Raw genomic sequence first — 21,317 nt, forward strand, 5'->3', positions numbered from 1 at the left:
CCTCTGTCTGTGAGATGGAGTCCCTCTGAAAGGTGTCTGCTGTGCAACAAAGTTAGAAATAAAAATAAAAATGTTTCTTTACATGTAATATTATGCGAGCTACAGAAAAGGGCTGAAGAGCCGCATGTTTCTCCAGAGAAAAGCTGCTGAGCTCCACTCGAGACACTTATACTTCAGGTACACTTTCAAAGTGAAAAAAAAAAAAAAAGGATATTACTCTTATTGGCAAATTAAAAGGAAAATTTTGTTATTGGAATGAATGACATTCTTTTATTCAATATTTGTTGAATTTGTCTTTATCCACCATATGGACAGGCACTCCATAATGTCAACAAGATGTGTTTTGAAAATAAAACATGGAAAAAAAACAACAAAATACAAAACAATTGAATATTTTCTGAGGCCCTTTATATTGAATTTACAAATCATTCAAAAAAAAGGGAGATTCATTATTTGACCTTTTTTGCATAGCTCGTGTAAATAAAAGTAAAAGTCAATTTGAAATGTGACCATCTCTGTGACAATCTCCATTTTTGGGGTTTGGGTTTTTTTTTTCACAATGAACATCAGTGTGGTGGAAATATTTGAAGGTGTTAATGTGCAGAGCTGCAGAAGCTCTTAAATTTTGATGTTTTGGATGTAAATAAAAAACTAAAAAAATGTTCCAAAATATTCCATTTAGTTTTGAAAATGTTTGAGGTGGAATCGTCTGTCTTTTCTGCGTGTTTGATGCATTTCTGAGTTGTACGTCAGATAGGAGCTTCATCACAAACTAGATTGACAAACAAATATCTTGAATGCTTCATTCCCCATGAAGTCCAGCTGAAATCGGCAGCACATTTTGAATCTTTTTGTCTCAAACCTTGGCATCGCAGTCCACACAGACGGCCAAGGTGATCTCCCACACTGAAGCATTCAATTATGTCTGGCTAAACGGCTCTTGCCTGGCGTCTAGAATGACCAGCAGATTAAATAATAGGACTATCAGAGCCCTCTCTGGAGCAGATGGAAACACAACCTGATACCTGCTTAATGCCCCACCAAGCAGGCGCGCGCGTGCGCGCGCGCACACACACACACACACACACACACACACACACACACACACACACACACACACACACACACACACACACACACACACACACACACACACACACTGCATGTCTTTGTCTTCCACATAACTGCATGGCCGCCCGGAAACACAGCGCTACTATTTTTGTAGATTAATCACGGGTAAAAGCAAAAACAAGTGAGTGCAAGAGGAGATGAGTTGAATGCTGATGCGATAAACAATGGGTCAGTCAGGGTAACATTTCTTCTTGCAATAAATAGCATCTGAAACCAAAGTCATTAGAGCGCTCTGCTAACAGAGGAAAGGACGTGGTTGGGCGGATGAAGCATTGACAAAAGGGGAGAGGAAAAGAGTGTTGGATAGATAGAAAGAGAGGAAGAGAAGGGGCGAGAGAGAGAAGTCCAGAGTACATTAGCATGGTCTCTGTACTGACTGAAGTGTTCAGGCTGGATCAGGTGGCGGCCTGGCTCCTGTGGGTGTGTTTAAGCATGAGAAGTGTTTCCACAGAAATAAATATGTTGGGAAAAAACAAGAATACCTAAAAGCTTAACGTGTCACGGACCTTCACAAAACCCTCACACTGCACCCTTTAATTATTTATGAAATCCATTTTCTTTTTGAAAGACTATTTGAATGGTCGAACAAGGCACTGTCTGACATTCTGGGCGGAGATTCCGCCGACAACAATCACACTGGTGTGCTTGACGCAGCAAATCAATGGTGTCGGTGGAGTGGCTGTGAAAGATACATTCTGCGAGACATTAAGCGGAGAAGCATCTCCAAAATGTAGCCGTAAATCAAGCTCGATCAATACGGAGGCTTGTTTACTAAAATATATGACAGTGTGCTCAAACTGTCCCATTTCTGAGATGCATATAAGCAGCAACTTTGATAAATCATAATATTTGTGTTTGAGGGCAGGGTCGGCTCGAGTACACTCAAGCGACTGTAACATCAAGGGACCTCCATAACTCAAGTACGTCTCCCTCGACATTAAGCGCACTGGTAGCTCTGTTTGTTGAGTGTAAACACCTGACCCCTAGCTATCACCTCCGAGGCCATGTGTTGTTAATCACAAACCGACTGCACGGAAAGAAAACGAGCTGAGCTCCAAAGAGACACAACTTTACACTGCAGATGTATTTTTTTCCTGAGCGCTGCCGTTCAAGCAGAGTTGGTAGAGTTTCCCCGCTGCGCAGATAATGTAAACATATCTCAAAGTGGGATGTAAAACAGGTAATTAAATTATGTAAGGTTCAGTTTTCAGGGATATTTTGCTCCTCCATCTACCCCCCGTTTTATTTTTTTTTCTTCTTTCTTTTTTTTTTTTCCTCTTCAGGATTTTTGGCTTGTACTACCTTCATAACTCTTCATTTCTCCTCACTGCACTGCAGGTTTTTGGCTTTTTTCCAAAGCTACAATCAAGTGCTGTCTTTTCCTCCCTCTCTCTCTCTCTCTCTCTCTCTCTCTCTCTCTCTCTCTCTCTCTCTCTCTCTCTGTGGTATGAGTGTGTGGCAGTCGTGTGCCAAACTAGCCAGCTAGCTTTAGCGGTAATTAGCCACCTGTGTATACTTGCTCATTGCACTGCAGGCGGACTATAAATATCCATACATTTGCACATTGCTGTACAAAGTGCTTCTCATACACAGACAGATTTAATCTCAGCCAATATGGTATGTGCTGCGGAAGATAGTTGCTACGTATTGTTTCATTCTTCTTCGTCCAATAAAACAAGCAAGAACATTCAGGATTACGCCTATCCGTTTCCTCATCTTCATTGCCGTATACCCTGGCTCTCCCAACTGCTGTTATGAAGCAATTAGCCTACTACCACATTTAGTGTATTAATCAGAAAAGCCAGTGATATGTTATGCAATACCCATGCAGTCTATTTTAGACAATAGATCTTGGCTCAGTAGGAAAGCTAATTAAAAGATAAAATCACCTTCTTGTCTGTCCAATTAAAGACTTCTGTCAGATTGGACCCTTGGAATAACTTCATGACGATGACATGAGAAGAGCTGTTTGTGTGCGTGTGTGTTTGCGTGTGTGTGTGTGTGTGTTTGCGTGTGTGTGCGTGCGTGTGTGTGTTGTCGTGGAAACAACTGTTCGCTGCTAGGATTCCTTGTTTGCGTGTGTCTGTGTGTGTTTGTGTCTGTGTGTGCTTGCGTGCGTGTGTTTTTCCTCTGATGCATATGTACAGTAAATGTGTGTGTTTGTGTGTGAGCACATATGCAGGCATTTATGTGTTTCCCAGAGAGAGCAAGGGAAGCTGGGCCAGGAACCAAAGAGACAGAAGGAGAGACGGCGGAGCGACAGCTGAAACGGAGATAGAGAGAAATAGGTTAGACGAGGCCAGCAGACGAGGAACAGAAAGAATGAATTAACTGATAAAAGACACTGTGGTGCGGACAGGGTTTGGGTTGAGGGAAGTGGTACAGAGATACAAGGGAGGTAGCGGGGAGAGTGAATGAGGGGGAAAAGCACAGGATAAAATAATGAAACAGGATGGCAGGTGGGGATGAGAGGACCGGAGCGAAGGAATAGAATAATGAAGAAAGAAAGAAGAAAACGTCTGTGTCCATAAATGACCTTGAGCTTTAGCCGGCTGAGCTGATTGGAGATCAGAGATAATAGTGGTTAGGCTGCTGTCGCCACTCGATGTCTGCAGAGACGCGCACGTGAGCGGGCCCGCACGCCACACACACATAGATTACACACACTCGTGAGCACAGACTGTCTTCCCTCCTAGACGAATACCTCCTTAATAAACCATACATTTTCAATAAAAATGCTAATTATTTTTACACCGTGGCACAGTCAGGTTAACATTGCTTCTGTGTGTGCGTGTGTGCGTGTGCGTGTGCGCGCGTGTGTGTGTGTGTGTGTGTGTGTGTGTGTGTGTGTGTGTGTGTGTGTGTGTGTGTGTGTGTGTGTGTGTGTGAGCAGCAGAGAGCAGCGAGGGGAAAACAATGCAGGAGGCATTCAAGGTACAGCGTGAAAGCTGTTCATGTGATGACAGAATTATTTTTCAAAATTGAGCCGATTTTACTTCAGACGTTAATGAATAATTGGGTGATTTATTTAATTTTTTTAAATAAACGGAAAACCAGACAGGCGACACTTCTCTTAGTGTTATTCTTCCGCTATTGTTTCATAATATTCATTCAAATCCTTTGTAGGAATAAATGAGATGAAATGTTTTGGGGTTTGTTTTTTTCTCCAAAGTTGCAAGTACTTAATAGTGCAGTCTAAGTGGTTTTGCAAATGATCAGTCAAAGATACTGGTTAGATAAAAAACACGTCGCTACCTCTGCAGAATTCAATTATGAATAACACTGGGTCGAAAATATTGAGAGGTAAGGCTTTCTTGTTGACGTTTTCTTGGAAACAAGGACACTTTGTGGCAAGTTGTCAGAGTTCATATTTTTTCCTCGCCTTTCACCCACTCTCGGCGGCTGAATTAGCAGCAGCTCAAAAGACTTCTCATCTCTTGCATCGTCTTGCGTGCGCGAGATACCCTTGACAAAACCTTGAGGATTCAACAAATGTCTCACCAACGTCTATTCACTGTCAAATCCTGCACACTGAAAAATAAATGGCTGTGATTTATATAAAAAAAAAAATAATAATTAATTCCTTATCCTTGTCTGGAGATTAAACCAGAGATACCTCCATATATGTATATATAAAAAAAAAAAAAAACAACAACCCTGAAATGAGATCACCAGCTGAGACGTCCATTAATCTAGTGAAACGACAAGCTGCGGTACAAATTGAATGACATTTGTTTGACATTTTGTGTGCCATTTGGTATACTTGTAGTCGCCACACTTTTTCATTTGAAATCTATTAGTTGCTCGCAACCTTGAACTCTCCATGTTTATCCTGTGTGTGCCTGCGAGGCTGCGTGAGAGTCTCAGGTCCTGTGAAGAACCTTGTTGTTTGGTGTCATTAATCCCCGTCTTCTCGACCGCAGTGTGTCTCCTTGCATTGTTTATGTGTGTGCATGCAAGTATGTGTGCTCCTGCTCAGTGCATTGATATCTGTCCTTCTATCGCACACACTCCTCAGCACAGACAGACTATCTGCTTTCTTTCCCATCTTTAGTCACCGGGGAACTGTGGTGAACCATTTTATATCTTAACTCGAAATGGCACACTCACACAAGTGTCTGTGCACACATGGATGTACACACTTGTTCTAGGTTTAACACGATCTTCTTACAGAGATTGCTTATTTATCGGGAGTTGTGCTAAGCCGCACCAGTTACCATGCATTTTTCATGAGCCGAGGATTTAATGGTTGCTTAAGTGTGCGGGTGTGTGCGCATATGTCCGTGCTTTTTTGTGTGTCACACGTGTTTGTGTATGACTTGTGGTTGTTGATGAGCTTTAGCTTTAATGTGTTAAAGAATTTATGCATGTTTTGTGCATATGCAGCACACTGGTGCTCTCTCTCTCTCTCTCTATCTCTCTATCTATCTATCTATATGCAGCACAATTGTGCGATTTATTTATTTTTACACATACAGTGTTCAGTGTCCAGAATGTGATGCTATCCCAAATGCTTTTCCTTTCGAGGACTCTGCTTATGCCTTTCTCTTGTCTTGTCTCCTCTTCCTCTCCTCTTCCTCCCCACACCTCTCCTGTCCATCTCTGGGGACTAGTTCCCTCCAGCAGGTCTCTAACGGTCTTGAAAGACACAAGGGCAAAGCCTGCAGGATTAGGTTTCTGCCGTGTTCACATTCCACCCGGTCCCACGGGGACCAGGGTGGAATGAAACTCATATGTTTAAGAGGTTTCGAGCAAGTGTGCACATTTCATCACAGAGCAACATAACCAACCTCTTGCTGTATCTCCAAGGAGAACCTTTTGAATTTAATAGACAAGGAATTGGTGATGGGGCTGAGGTGCGCTCATTTTGCCGCCGCTTCAGTGCACAGATGCTTAAGCGCTCATAATCAGAGTCACATGCTCAAAACGGCGGCTCATCCACTGTGCATCAGGAGGCATCTTATTGTGACTGTTTTGGCTGGGCCTGCTGAAACAGAATCCTGATAATCAAATCAATTGTCTTGTTTTCATTGCTCTGTTGATATTAGCATTTATTAAAGAGCTCATTATCTCAGGTCATTTTCTGTTGCCTGTGTTTTGTGATGCACTAAAGGTACGATCATGTTTATTTGCCCATGTTGTGTGACGCTCCTGTGTGTCTCTCCCAGTATCCCTCTCCCTCTTTTCATGTCTGTGTGACATGTGTGCCCCTGTTCTCCTTTAAGTATGTATCCAACATATGTGAGATGCAATTCTGTCAGAGAGCTTCCCCATTGTAGTGCACTTTCCTCAGACGCTTATGTAATGCTATTACCAATCACACATGGAGAGCATCCTGGCATTCTCACAAGGTTAGGATGAAATATGAGGACGATTATGGAGATCCTAGATTGTATTATCATGATTTCCTTATTATTGCATCATTAATCTATTTTTGTCTCTCTGTCTTTCTCTCCTTTTTTTTTCTCTGTTTGCCTATGGCTCACGCAGAAGTGGAACAAAAAGGTGAGTCTGTGGAAAAAAAAGCACACCCACATTCACGCATGCTCAAAATCTGGATTGGGCTTCTCTTTTTGATGGCAGCGCCTGAAGCGTTTTGTACCTTGTGGCAGCATGACATCTCTTTCAAAGTCACTGCAGCTATATTAAGACAGCTTGATCTCAGCATATAGAAGCAATTTAGTAACACTGGTTCTCATTAGACACACTCTGGGTCCACATTAATCTATGGTTTTGTGTAGAATGTCACTTAACAAACTCTCCATGGGTCGAGCACATTTCTTTATGATGAGCCAATGAACAGAGGATTGCACTGACTTTTAATATTTCAGATGTTTCCCTGTTATATGAAAGTTATGCCAGAGCTTTGAATAACCAATGAAAATTTAATCAATATTCCCAGCCGTTTGGGTGGGATCTAGAATTATATTATTGAGAAGAATGGGAAAACCACAGCTCACATCTGGCATGTCTCTGTGCGTGTCTGCTCCGTGTGTGTGGGTGTGTGTGTGTGTGTGTGTGTGTATGTGACAGCATTCCAGTTAAATTACAAAGGGTCCTATGACTTTGGTCGCAATGGCTTCCCAGAATTTATTGCATCTCCCACAACCCTCGTAAAACATGACCCCAGTATTCCAAGCTGGGAATACTAAGCATAGAGTGGGAAACGAATTATTGTAACAACTGCAAAAACAGCAGACTATAAAAGATGTGTTCAGGCCTACAGTTGGTTGTTCCTGACAGAAATAGAATGGGAGCGAAAGGAAGAAAGAGCTGTGAGACTAATGAGGAGCTGAAGAGGGAGGGAGAAATGGGAAAAGAGAGAAAGGGTGGAAGTAGAACAAAATGTGCCATTTTCTCTTCATCTTTTAGCTGTGCGAGCAGGGTATTATCTGTTGAATAGGAAGCATACTGTTGCTGCGCTTAAGAATGACAGTGACTATACAACATCCAAATCACAACACAGTGAGCTTATCATGTTATCATCATTCACTGGTGGTTAAGGTTAAGTTAAAACATATTGTTACATTATTTATCAGTGCTTAAGGAAAGAAGCAGACATTTCGCCGGCGCTGTCAGACAGTCTAAAGAGAATAGCTGACATTTCACATCAACTGCATCTAATGTGAATTTGTTGTCATTTGCTCCTCAGTATTTCTGTGCCCCGGCATTCTGCGGGGAGTTTACCAAAGTGAGCATCTCTTTGAGTCAGACCACCAGTCCGGTGCGTGGTGCAAAGACCCTCTGCAGGCCTCTGACAAGATCTACTACATGCCATGGACGCCATACCGCACAGACACTCTGACTGAGTACTCGTCGAAAGAGGACTTTGTCGCGGGTCGTCCCACCACCACGTACAAGCTGCCCCATCGTGTGGACGGCACCGGCTTTGTCGTGTATGACGGCGCCCTGTTTTTCAACAAGGAGCGCACGCGAAACATCGTGAAGTTTGACCTGCGCACGCGCATCAAGAGCGGTGAGGCGATTATTGCCAACGCCAACTACCACGACACCTCGCCGTACCGCTGGGGGGGCAAGTCAGACATTGACCTAGCGGTGGATGAGAATGGGCTGTGGGTCATCTATGCAACGGAGCAGAACAACGGGCGCATCGTAGTGAGCCAGCTCAACCCGTACACCCTGCGCATCGAAGGCTCCTGGGACACGACCTACGACAAACGCTCCGCCTCCAACGCCTTCATGATCTGCGGCGTCCTGTACGTTGTCAAAACCGTGTATGAAGACGACGACAATGAAGGGACAGGGAACAAGATTGACTACATGTACAACACTGACAAGAGCAAGGAAATGACGGTGAACATACCGTTCCCCAATTCGTACCAGTACATAGCTGCAGTGGATTACAACCCTCGAGACAACCTGCTGTACGTGTGGAATAATTACCACGTGGTCAAGTACTCACTGGATTTTGGCAACAATGGTAGGTCAAATACTAATACCTCAGTTCTCTACATCGTTCCCCTTTAATCATTTCCTCTTAATGACAGGATTAACAAAGTTACACTCTTTAGAAAATTCTCATCCTTTTTTCAATCTATTGGAACGACTCTGATGTATTTTGTCATATTTCACATGAAATACCTTGGATTATTTGCCATGCTTTAATAATCATTTAAATGATAAAACTTTTTTGGGTTTTGACATAAGGAATGCTTACAGGCACTAATCTTCCTCCAATAATTAATTCTCAAAAAAAAAAAAAAAAAATTGAAGAGGAAGAAAAAGAAAAGCGCCATCTGTGCTGTCATGCTTCTCAATTATGACTGCTCCCCTCCCACCCTGTCTGTAAAAAAAAATAAAATTGCTTCTCCAAAATACTTTTACAGCTGGTCTTGGATATAGCAGTGTCACTGAAATCGTAGACGTCAGCACACTCGCTATTTATGGATCTGAGAAAGACATCATAAAGGCTACCTTGATCTCTGCCTTTCAGAAGAATATCTCCAATGATGTTATGCTGAGCCTTACATACTGTAAATGTATCTTACCTTTCACTAGACCACTTGGCTGCTCTCTCTTTAGTTTCCCTCGCTTGCTTAACAAATCATAATGTATTGCTGGTGAATGGAGCCAGGAGTGTCTGGAAGGTGAAGGAAGCGATGCCACTTTCCGGAAGGACATCTGTATACCATGACAGTCTGAAGGCACTTTAACCTGTTTGACGCGCTCTGTTTGTGTTTATTTCTGATCCATTCACGTGAGCCGCCCGTCAAAGGTGGTTACTATTCACGCCGGCTGCAATCTATTCTTATTGTTCAGTTGAAAGCATCTCCAAGTGAGAGAAGTTGACGGTGCTATCTTGTGTTATAATGTGACAGGGTTGCAATCATTGATGTTTTTATATTTGCTACAGATCTAAATGACAACGTGTGTGGAGCCGTTTGTAGTGCTCAAACCACAGCTGATCAAGAGCGGACATTGCAGCCGACTAAGCATCTTATCAGAATCTGAATCAGAAAGCTTTATTGAAATTGTACCGCCAGTACAATGAGATTTGCTGAACGTAGCATAAAAAGACTTAATACATACACACACAAACATTTTTCAAGCAACTGCCTCATTCAATCATTGTAAAATAATAAACGTAATAGCAAATGAAAGTATGATAAGGGTCGCAGTACTATATTAATAAGTATATACACTGTGGGTTTCTCATTCCGGCTTACTATTTTCTTTTATTGGCACATTGCGTTAGCCGTTGTATAGTTTTTCCACCTGCAGCAAGAAGTGAGCTGTTTCTACCAAAAAGATAAGTCACAACATAATTATCGCTTCCAAATCTTTTGAGCTTGAAAGCTTGAATGTTCATTGTGAGACTAACAATCATAAAACATTTGACTTGAATATATACCACTGGATTTATTCAGAATATTAAACAATGACACTCGGATAGGCCATAGGACAAACAAATTTGGCAGTCAGGTCAAATGAAGGTCAAAGTACGACTGCAACCTTTTCCAAACAAGGGAGCGAGGGCCAGGGATCTACCTTGTGTGTTGATCAACCAACTGCACGTTTTAAATGGGATTGTTGGGTCCAATCGAAGAGATGAAGGATACTCTCTAACCCGAACTGACTCTCTTTCAACTCCGGTGTGAGGTGAGAGTCCACCCTCCCCTTCTTTTTTTTTTTCTCTGGATGGAAGGGCTTGGGCCCCAGGAGTCTGAAGGGCTATTTGCCCAGCGTAATTGCCTTTCAGCACCTTTCTATGGAGTGGTCAAGGCAGTCTGGCTGCGTGTCTTATTAAATGATGTCTGAATTAACACATGCTCTTACACGCAGTTAGGAGGCACAGTACAAGAAATTATAGAGAGGGAGCGCTAAACTTGGTTTCTACCGATCAGTGTGTGTGTGTGTGTGTGTGTGTGTGTGTGTGTGTGTGTGTGTGTGTGTGTGTGTGTGTGTGTGTGTGTGTGTGTGTGTGTGTGTGTGTGTGTGTGTGAAAGGAGGCAGGGCTATAAAGCCTGCATGTGTGTGTGTGTGTGTGTGTTTGTGTGTGTGTGTGTGTGTGTGTGTGTGTGTGTGTGTGTGTGTGTGTGTGTGTGTGTGTGTGTGTGTGTGTGTGTGTGTGTGTGTGTGTGTGTGTGTGTGTGCGTGTGTTTACATGTACATAATGACGGGCATCCCTATGTGCTAATGTATTTATAGGACGAGACTCTCTATTCATGACTGTACATATGTGTTTATTGCTGTACGCATGAGAGTGTGATCGCTCTCATAATGGAGCTCTGGGTGTCTCAGGAGGCTCTAAAGAGGAGATCAATGGGGATTCAATGTGGAGAATGACCTCCAGTGCACAGCAACAAGCCAGACTGCTGACCAGCGGGAGATAAATACATACAATCAATGTTGCTTCGCTCTTTTACTCGTCTCCTCGGTCTGCGCTCTCACTCAATGAAGAAAAGGAATAAATTAACTACCTTAAGTACATGATTTTCTCGTTCCGTGGAAAATGAGGCGACCGGTCGATTTATTGAACTTTATTTTGTTACATCTTGACACTTTTGTTTTAGCACTTCAGGTCATATGAACGTGAAGAAAATGAAGCCGTTTTCTTTTTTTTTTTTCCTTCTCTCCTGTTTCTCTCTAAATGCATTAAGGACAACATAAGATATCTATGCTCAAACTTGGACTGTCCTCGCTCTAGTAGGTTTTTCTTCCCCCCCCCCCCTTTCTTTAGTCAGTTCAGGAAACAGAGCAAGGAAAGGGGCCATTCTGAGGGTTTCCACTCATTACTGATGTAGCTTAATGTGCAGCCTGTTTTTGTTTCAGCTCACATGGACTTCTTAAGATATAAAATGAGACAGGAAATGGGCCACAGACTAAGAGAAGGAAGAGCTGGGCCACTGAGGACTGAGGATAATTGGGGTACAACACGGAGAGTACCAATTACTTTGTTGTGTCTGTCCAACTGAATAACAAAAGCGGACGTTTAAAGGAGTTTGTTCTGAAATTCTCGCACTATGTGGCTTTGGAGCACACATGTGAACAGAGTCACTTTGGTGCACTCAAACGCTTGCAAGCTCGGAAGGGAGAGTGCTGGGAAACTGAACTCAAGAAAAAAAGGCTTGCAGAAAGCAATTTAGCTCCAGGCTTTCTGTGCTGATAGCTTACCCGATGCACTTAAGCATAAACCCACAGTGAAATTTACAAATTTATGGTCGATAACAATGTTTTTTTTTTTTTCAATGAAAATATCTGATTAGAAGTTACAGATTTAAATTCCTCCTCCTAATCTGACTAGAATTCATTATGTCGGGTCAAAAAAAGTGAGACAAAAACTAATGAAAGTTATTCATTTCAGCGCTAAACGCTTCTTAGGGAGTTTACAGCCAAATGAAAAGGCAGTATGAAGGAGTGTGTGACGATAGATTAAAAAGTAAACCCCACAGCACCCAAACACAAAGTGGGTGAAAGTACAGTGGCCAGTGCATTGTGACATTCTTCTTTTGACAGCTGCTGTAGATCAGACATCAAACCTTGTCAGTCAAACTATAAGCCAAACTTTCATCCTTTGTCAGTCCATTCAGGTGAGAGGTCACCCTGAGCTGCTCCAAAAAAAACTTTTTAAATTGCCCCCAGTCACGACAGTGACAATTATTAGCAAGAAGAGCTGTGCACCACAAAGAGGCAGAACTCTATGTAAAGAAGTGATGCTTGTCTCACTGCAGAAAAATGTGTAATTACATGCCCTTTTTTTGTAATTGGATTCACTGGCACCAACATTTAGAATGAGGTCTTGAAGTTGGTCAACAATAAGCAGTATTCTCTGCTCCTAAACTGCGAGGGAGTGTCCTTTAACAATACGTTTGGCAACACCAAATAACCCATGAAAGCCTGTTCTCTGATGAAAGTTAGTGAAACCCTGGCATAAAGTGATTCAGCCAATACTGTAGCTCCCCACAGAAAAAAAAAACAAAAAAACTTTTTTATTATGTTCTGTACATTCATACATCCACTTTTGAGGGAAGTGAGGCAGTTAGATGGCATTAATTACATGTTAACTTTAGACGAGAGCAGATATTATGGTTTCTATGTTTTTTGTATCGTTGGATGTTTGTATTTACTTGCTTTTATAACATGACTGCAACGGTGGAAGCACAGTAAAAGTCTGATTATGTTTTCAGACATACAAATATATAAAACCATTGAAAAAAACTTATTTTTTTTTTAAAGCCATAGAACGCCTTTAACATTATACCAACACAAATTTTCTATTATGTATTGATTTTGGTTGTTTTCTTCCAAACACATTCCTTAAGATTAAGAAATCTGTGTGGGTAAGATAATTTGTTCTGTGTGTATTTGGGCACAAATTTCTGAATGTGGAGTTTGTTTTTGATAGTCTCTTTGTGCATGAAGGAGAAATGTGACTTCTTTTTTTTTTTTTAATTCGAGCTAAGGTATTGTAGCTTCTATAAATACTATTTCACAAAGACGCGGACTTGTTGGAATTACACCTCTTGATAACTTCTGAAGGTGAAAGTTAAAGTCGAACATGTGTCTGTGTGAAGTTGTATTGGCCGCGTTTCCTTCTGGACATGAAACTCTTTCATTCATCAGAACCAGCTGCAGCTTTTTATTTGTTGCAGTTGTTGATTTGTCCTGACTTCTACTGTATTTTCGCCTTGAAGGCAACTTCTGAGATCATTCTGGGAAGACGTGGAAGTGATTTTGAACGTAACCAAAGCATAAAAGTCTCGCATAAAAGATAATGAGAACAAAAAAAGAATAATCCTAGTGGGGGCTGGTTATTCAGTATCACTTAAAAGCACTGTACTGTTTTATGTTTGTTTTGTTAGCTTCAGTTGGATATAAAAAAAAATGGAAGGTCTGTCTTCTAAAACCTTAGTAAATGAAAACATTGAAAAATCAGGGTGAGCCCGGTATTAACAATTTAACCATCTCGCTCAGTTGCGTTAAACATGAGAATTTGAATAACATACAAAAGCTAAGCAGGCAGGTTTAAGCTGACGTGGGCTAACAGACTATTATAGTGAAGGTTCACCCCCACATGTGTGCTGTAGTGTTGTCGAGTAGCACGCAGCAGAAAACAATCTTTTTGAAATGCATATTCTTTCTCCCTGGGTACTTAACAAGAAAGTCAACTGCCTCTCGACATTTATTGCCTCCCAAGTCTGTTTGCGTTTCTTCTTTGTCCGTTAACTACCCATTCATTCCCTTGCTGTGTCTCACTCACAGACATACACAATGGCAGGAATTCCAATATTTCCTTTTTGCCTTTCATACATCTGCGTTTTCGGTTGCCCTTATCTTCTGCCTGATCTGCCCCCTTCTTTCTGCTTCCAGTCCCATTCCACATCACATAGGGCCATTTCATCAAATGTCTTTAGATGTATATATTATAAAGGCCTCCGTGAATGTCTGTAGAAAGTCAGCGTCAAAGTCACTTGTCTGTGCATCACCCCTTCACTCCCGCCCCGCAATCCCCAAACGCTCGCTCATTCTCTACTGTTTATGGAGTTGTTTCATCATGTCTTCTTACATGCATATTATAGAGGCTTGCCCTACGCAAGCGGCATGGCTCCGATGAAACATTTGAATAATTTATCACCTCCAGTCTGCCTTGCCTCACTTTAAAAAGTTTTCTCAACAAAGTCGCAAAATTATTCATGTTATCTGCATCTTCAGGGTAGGAGGAGCGAACAGGACGAACACTGATACGATAGTCTTCATCTTGTACGCCTTCGCAATCTTTGTTTTACTGATTCTGTTGTTATCCCAGTTCTCTGCACTTTCTCTTCTTTCTTCTTGGTGCGAAAACCCCACATGCCCGAAGTGTTGCGAGTACACCATGTCCCATCTCCCTGCTTTTTCAGGTGATGATCTAATCGAGGTCTTAAGTTCAAGTGAGACAACCTGATTCAGAACTCTCCTGCATGGAACCATCAAACTGGAGCCTGTTATAAAAACGCAGCTCCGTTGTTCTCAGAACTGCCTGTGTAACTCTGGATGAATTCTTGTTATAGAATAGTTAATCAATCAGAGACAAAAATACACTAATGGTTGTTGCACTCATACAGACATCCATTTCCCACAATATATTATCCAATTCAGGAATGCGGGGTACTGGAGCCAATCCCTGCTGACTATGAGTGAAGTCAGGTCGCGCCCTGGACAAGTCTCCAGTCCATCACAGAGCAAACACACAGCGAATGACAGTCACACACACTCACAGTCACACCGAAGGGGAATTTAGAGTGACCGGTTAACTTTAAACACGTTTTTTGGACTGTGTGAGGAAACCACGATACCCAAAGGAAACCCATGCACACAGGGAGAACATGCAAAACCTGCACAGAAAGGCGGCTAAGCCTTGAATCAGACTTATCGCTATGTGGAGAGAGTGTTTACATCTGCACGACAGGTCAGATCTCAGCTTTCCATCTTTCTATATATCTTTCTGTCCGTCCATCTACAAATTATTTTTTTTATTTCTTTCTACATTTGTGACGTATTTAAATGTAATTTCTTTTTTTAGTATTAGGTGCTACAGAATGATTTTATTTTATTTTTTTAAAGGCCAATTCTGGTACCTCTATTGAGACCAGTGAGAAAATATATTGTGAAGATTAACACTGGTGTACACAATACACTTCTTTCAGCTGCCACATTTTCAAAGAGCCAAGAGTCATTGAATCAGCGCTGCTTGGAATTCTACGATAATCTGTTAAACACACAGTTATACAGAGATGACCTTTGCTTGCCACTCCATTCGTTTACAGAAATTTAAAGCCTCACCTTTGAACTCTTAATGGCTGGAATCACAGAGTCCCATTTCCTCAGGAAGTCAAGCATGGAGTATCTATTGTCTTACCCCCCCTCCGTCTATTTACTCCTTCCTCCCACACCTCTCCTTGCCTCTCCTTTCCTCCCATTTCTCTCCCATCCTCTCTTGCTTTCCTCTGCAGCAGATTGCAATCAAGCAGCAGTGAGCTAAGTAGTGCAGGAAATGTTGGAAACAGGCCTTAAAGTGGAGAGAATAACACGAGTTAATGACTGAATTGGAGGCCGTCTTTCACCAGATCACTGATTAGACTAACATTTCTGGCTTGTCAGACTCGCTTGTGTATTTGCGTGTATGCGAGCATGCACACTTATTGTGCTGGGTCATTGAGCTGTTGACGTAATTTAAGATGATTCAGCTCTGTCACAATAAAGTCAGGTACTCTTATTAGGCTTTAAATATTGGAACAACAAAAAAAATACCACGGCCTATTTCAAAATTCAAACAATTGTAAGAATGTCTCAATTGTGTTGGTGATTATCAGTTTCTTAATCTTTTTAAATGACGTTTTTAATGAACCCTCTGTGTTACCTGTAAACGAGCAAACATGTCAATGAAACCCAACATGGAAACACGTTTCACGTTAAAGTCTGCGCTCACACCCCTCTATTATCCTCTGTCTTCTTTGCTTTTTCCACCTGAATCCACCACCTGTTTTTCCCTCTCTGCCTCCCCGCTTGTCTCCCTCGTTCCCAAATAGAAAACGACACAGTCGCCTCAGCAGGGACTGAACTCGGCCTCAGAGAGTCTGCTGCACCTGTTCTTTGCCTGCAGAGTGTCCTTATCGATTGGATAGTACCGTCCAGGCCTCTGTGTGCATTTGGCCTGGGCACCTCTTTCCTTCTGCCAAACAACAGATGCCAAATAAAGCCGGCCTGGCCAGGACAATAGGGTGGAGGGGAAACCCACAGCTTTGCAGGAAGTAAATATAAATGGGAGCTGCTTGCGGCGTACGTCACCCTAACTGTATTCGTTTTTTGGCGGGAGAGCAATGGTGGGGCCTGCCCTATGATCACAATGCCAGCGACTAATAAAGTAACCATGAGTGGTCAGAGTCTGACAAACAATTGTATATTTCACTAAAAAACACAACACTATATTCATACTAGATCCCTGTCGACTTCATATAAATAGCATTGTTACCCCGGTCATGGAAGTTGTTGTTGTGACGCCACAGTGGAGATGTTTGTTTTTAACTGAAATACACAAAATGATTATCCATAGTGGTTTGAACAATTAACACTGCAAGCTAAATACTGTCATGGTGGTGACATGCTGGTGCAGGGACAGAGCTCGACGGACCAGTCACTCCTAAAGTCGGGTGGGCTGACCAAAATGGTACACACAACCATCGTGAGCCTAAGGTGGATAAATCAGGTACAGAAGACGGATGGACTGGTTCTACAGTTTCAAGTCAACACTTGTAATAAAGCACAATTAAAGTTATTATATACTACATTACTACATTTACATTCAGTCATCACAGTATTTGGGCAATGCTTCATTGAGTTTAGTTTGAATAAAAAACTAAATTAGGTTAATAAGACCTTATATCAATTAAATACAGTCAATTTCATCAGGTTAAACAATAGAAGGCTCTTGACATCCTGTCATTGAGGACATCATTAAGATGTTTTCTCATTATAATCTAATTTTAAAATGCTCCAGAGGAATGACTTAAACATCCAGTGCTTCATAACTAATTTTACTGTTTCGTCTCGTCCTTTTCCCATTTTCAGCTCTGAACTTAAAAGCCGTCATGTGCTTCATGCATGAGGGCTGAAATTCTAAAATGTGCCAGTCAAAAAAAGCAATACAGTCATAATTTTCTTATGATGGTACAGAATTATAAATACTGAAACAAAATATAAAACAGACCCAAGATCATTTGCTGGAGGTTATAGTTTTCTTCATAGCGCATTAATAGGATGTTTTTCTTGATGCTATATTCATAGCCATTACCCACATAGATTTGACATAAATTCATTGCATGTCTAGAATAGTGGTGGACACAATCCAGACTTTATGGAAATTTGTTGATGATTCTTTACACTTTAAATGGAAAAAATAGCAGCCGAAAGGGGGGGGGGGGGGGGGCTGTCCTATTAACGCTTTGCTTTGAACAAGGGGAACTTCCCCTGATTAAGAAAGCAGCATGTAATTGGCAAACTTGCTGCAGGTGCCTCTAACCTCAGCAGGGGGATAACATGATTATGCAACTCATAAGCTAACAGAGCTGAGCGGCAATGTGTCTCTATGTGAAGCATTAGCTGTGGAACACGGTAGGTGCCTGGCAGCCATTTTGAGAGAGGCTCTATTAGGTTGGGTTTTTTTTTATCTTAAAGTATCGCCGCTTTGAAGTGCTTCTGTCTTATCAGCGGGGTTGAGCCACTCGCCACGAGCTCTGTGTGTATTGTGTTGCACGTATCTGAGTGAAAAGTACATTTCGGTTCAAGCGTGCGTAAGTTTCCTGGTGGAAAACTGAGCAAAAGTGCCAGTACAAGTGGGTGCATGTATATTTCTGTGCATGTGCACTCGTCAGCCATAGGGGTGGTGCGTTATCGCAGTAAGCAGGCCTATTCAGTGTGTGTGTGTGCCACCATCCAACCTAGAAAGCTCTGTGGCCTCCAGTTAGATTATCATTTTGCTGTTACCCCTCTGGAGTCATCTCTTCCTACTGTTCAGACAGTGCGTGTGTGTGTGTGTGTGTGTGTGTGTGTGTGTGTGTGTGTGTGTGTGTGTGTGTGTGTGTGTGTGTGCATTCAAGGAGGCAGTAACTTTTCAGCAAACTAAAAGAGGTTACCGTGGTGCACAATAAGTAATATTATACACACACTTCGTCTCGGTTTTGGGAAACTTCTGTCTTAATTCAAATCCCTTCTTTTTTTTGCTCCTCTCTTGCTCTCCCTCTCTACCTCTCTCTCTCTCTTTCTCTCTCTCTCTCTCTAGCTGCCTGTCTACCGTTTTCTGACAGTGTGGGAAACTTGCCAGGAGAAGTTTGTTTTCCCTCTCCTCTCTTCTCCCCAGCCTTCTACCTTTTGTATTGTGGATTTACGATCTCACTGTTTACCCAGTGAGAAGTCAACACGAGCATTTGCAGCAACAGAGCACAGGCAGAGACAGACAGTCTTACCCACACAGAAAAACATTGCCTCACACACACACACACACACACACACACACACACACACACAATGTCAGATGATCATGTGTTCACATTGTAGGCTGACTGACAGCAGCTCTGTGGCCCCTCCAGAGTGGTGACAGATGACAACTTCAGGAACAAGTTTACTGCCAGCCTGCCATTGTCTCACCTTTCCCTTGGCTTGTTGCAGGTCAGGAAATTGAATAGAATAGAATAGAATAGAATAGAATAGAATAGAATAGAATACCTGACAAAAGCGTTCAGTCATACCAAACATTCCTCAGCAGATATGTTTTGCCACTTCAGAAGTGAACACTGAAACCTGCTCTCATTTAGCTTTCTTTTAATCTTTTTTTTTTCTGTTGTATTGCTTAAAAGCTAAGTAAATGTTTTATCTTGACCTTGATAAATGCAGATAATAAAGCTACCTTAACACAGGGTCCATTAGTAGCTGATCTGTTGCTTTCAATCATATCACACACGCTACCTCATCGGATGACATTTACCCGGTGGAGTCGAATAAAATCCAGGCTGCTCAATGATTGGATTATTTTTGTTTATCAGCCTCCTTGTTACAACTTGATATCATAATATAACTCCGTGTCATTGCGAAAAAGAATTTCTAAAGTACAAGCAACGATTGAGAAATGCGTGTTGCAATGAGATATCGCAGGGTCTGTTTCACACTGTGCTTCACAGGTTAAAGCAGCTGATTATTAATTTTAATGTTTTGCATGCTCCTGTATTGATCACTCGCTTATTGCACTGCTCTGAACAGACACATCAATGACACTTACAGACAACACTTAGACTCGTTGGACTACTTAAAAAAAGAAGCAATTTCTTAGTTTATAGTGTAATGCTCATGACTTTCTTAACAGTGGATATCAGAAAGTGAGATAGTGGGTTAGTACTCTCACCTCACAGCGAGAAGGTCGTTGGTTCAACTACTGGCCGGGGCCTTTCTATGTGGAGTTTGCACGTTCTCCCCGTGTGTGCTTGGCTCTCCTCTGGGTACTCTGGTTTCCTCCTAAAGTCCAAAAACATGCATGTGAAGCTAATTGATGACTCCAAATTGTCCCTTTGTTTGAGTGTAAGTGTGTATGGTTGTCTGTGTGCTTACCTTGTGATGGGCCGGCGACTTACTGTTCTCAAGGGTGTATCAGGCCCTCGTCCATAGTTAGCTGGGCACCAGCGTCCCACAACCCTGAACAGGATTAGATAAGATGGATGGATGGATGGAAAGTGAAATAATTGATCCCAAGGCCAGTTGACAAAAAAGTTTCTTCCAGTTGTGGATTGTGAATGTTTTTCTTGGTAGCAAATGTCAGAAGAGGCAATAATTGATCAATAAGACAGTATGAATATTAAAATAATCAAGTTTCTAGCAATTTAACAGTATAATGTGACTGTATTTCTTCATAATCCATGGTGCAAAGTGTGATAACTGATCAATAAGGCAGTAAGATTATTGGGAGAAAAAAACAAGTTTCTTACTGTTTTAAAGTGTTTTATAATAATAATTATAGGCAGCAAATGGCAGAAAAGGTGAAAAGGCATGATGATTATTACAAAAAATCCAATTTCTGTCTTTTTATTTTTGTATCGTCTGAATGCTTCTCTGAGTTAGAAATTGCAGAAATTGTGGTAACGGATCAATAGGGCAATAGGATAATTTTTTTAAAGATCACATGACTTACAGTTTCAGAGAATAATGTATTTTTTTCTTGGAGAACAACAGCAGAAAATATGATAATTGATGTTTCCTGTGAGGCAACGTGTTTGTTGAAATCTGTCACCCACCACCAGCATGCACAGGGTTCAGATACAGTACAAAATCCGGTGGCGAGACGTTTGAACTGAATCTGCGACTGTATTTTGCTTTTTACTTCCTGCACAGGCTTTGGCAAAGAGCACAACGTTTAGGCTAACAGACATCATGAAGTTGTCATAGCTCATTTACTCAAGGCTTCCTGAGCGTAAACGGAGAAAGATATGTCAGTCCCCGCGAGTACAACCTCTAGCCTTTTTCTCCATAAATGTTTCATGAATCTGTTATGTCATGTTCCTGTAGTTCCTTACAGCCTCTTTCATGGCATCCTGGTTGATGCAAGTGATGAATTCATCACATTACAAGATCTTTTTTTTTTTTTTTAATCCAAAATGCTGCAAAAGAGCAAGCAACAACAGGGGATAAAAATGACGACCCAGAGGAGTGCACGTAATGCAGGAAAGAGTGTTGGAGTGAAAAGAATGTGGGAATTATAAAATGATTTCCAAAAAAATAAGCAGGGGATGGAAGGAAAGTAGAAGTGCCGTGGCCCCCTTTGCCTGTGATGCTTGCAGACTTTTGTGTTAATTCACCCCGAGCTGCCAGCCAGTGTGTTTTGTGCCCTGTACTCAGATGACAGCAGACATCAACCTCAGACACACACATACGCACGCCATTACTCTTCTATTGTTGTGGCAGAGCCCCTAATGGAGCTTCCCGTTTGGGTCCAGATAGGCACACACATACTCAGTCCATGCTTCATAAGTACACACACACACACACACACACACACACACACACACACACACACACACACACACACACACACACACACACACACACACACACACACACACACACAAACACAAGGAGATTGACAGTTAGTCCCTAGGCCACCGCTGCCATGCATGATTGATGGCAATGTTCCGTGGAGAATGCAT

General features: G+C 41.8%; 1 protein-coding gene across 1 annotated transcript in view; it reads left to right on the forward strand.

Moving 5' to 3' along the window:
• Positions 1–21,317, forward strand: part of adgrl3.1 (adhesion G protein-coupled receptor L3.1) — a 118,938-nt gene that overhangs the window by 54,462 nt on the left and 43,159 nt on the right. The window contains exons 6-7 of the mRNA XM_080464352.1: positions 6,622–6,636; positions 7,784–8,572. Coding sequence (XP_080320478.1) covers positions 6,622–6,636; positions 7,784–8,572 — 804 coding nt within the window. The remainder of the gene's footprint in view (positions 1–6,621; positions 6,637–7,783; positions 8,573–21,317) is intronic.

This window comes from Lipophrys pholis (genome assembly GCF_963383615.2).
Source record: "Lipophrys pholis genome assembly, chromosome: 5".
In the NCBI taxonomy this organism is placed as follows: domain Eukaryota; kingdom Metazoa; phylum Chordata; class Actinopteri; order Blenniiformes; family Blenniidae; genus Lipophrys; species Lipophrys pholis.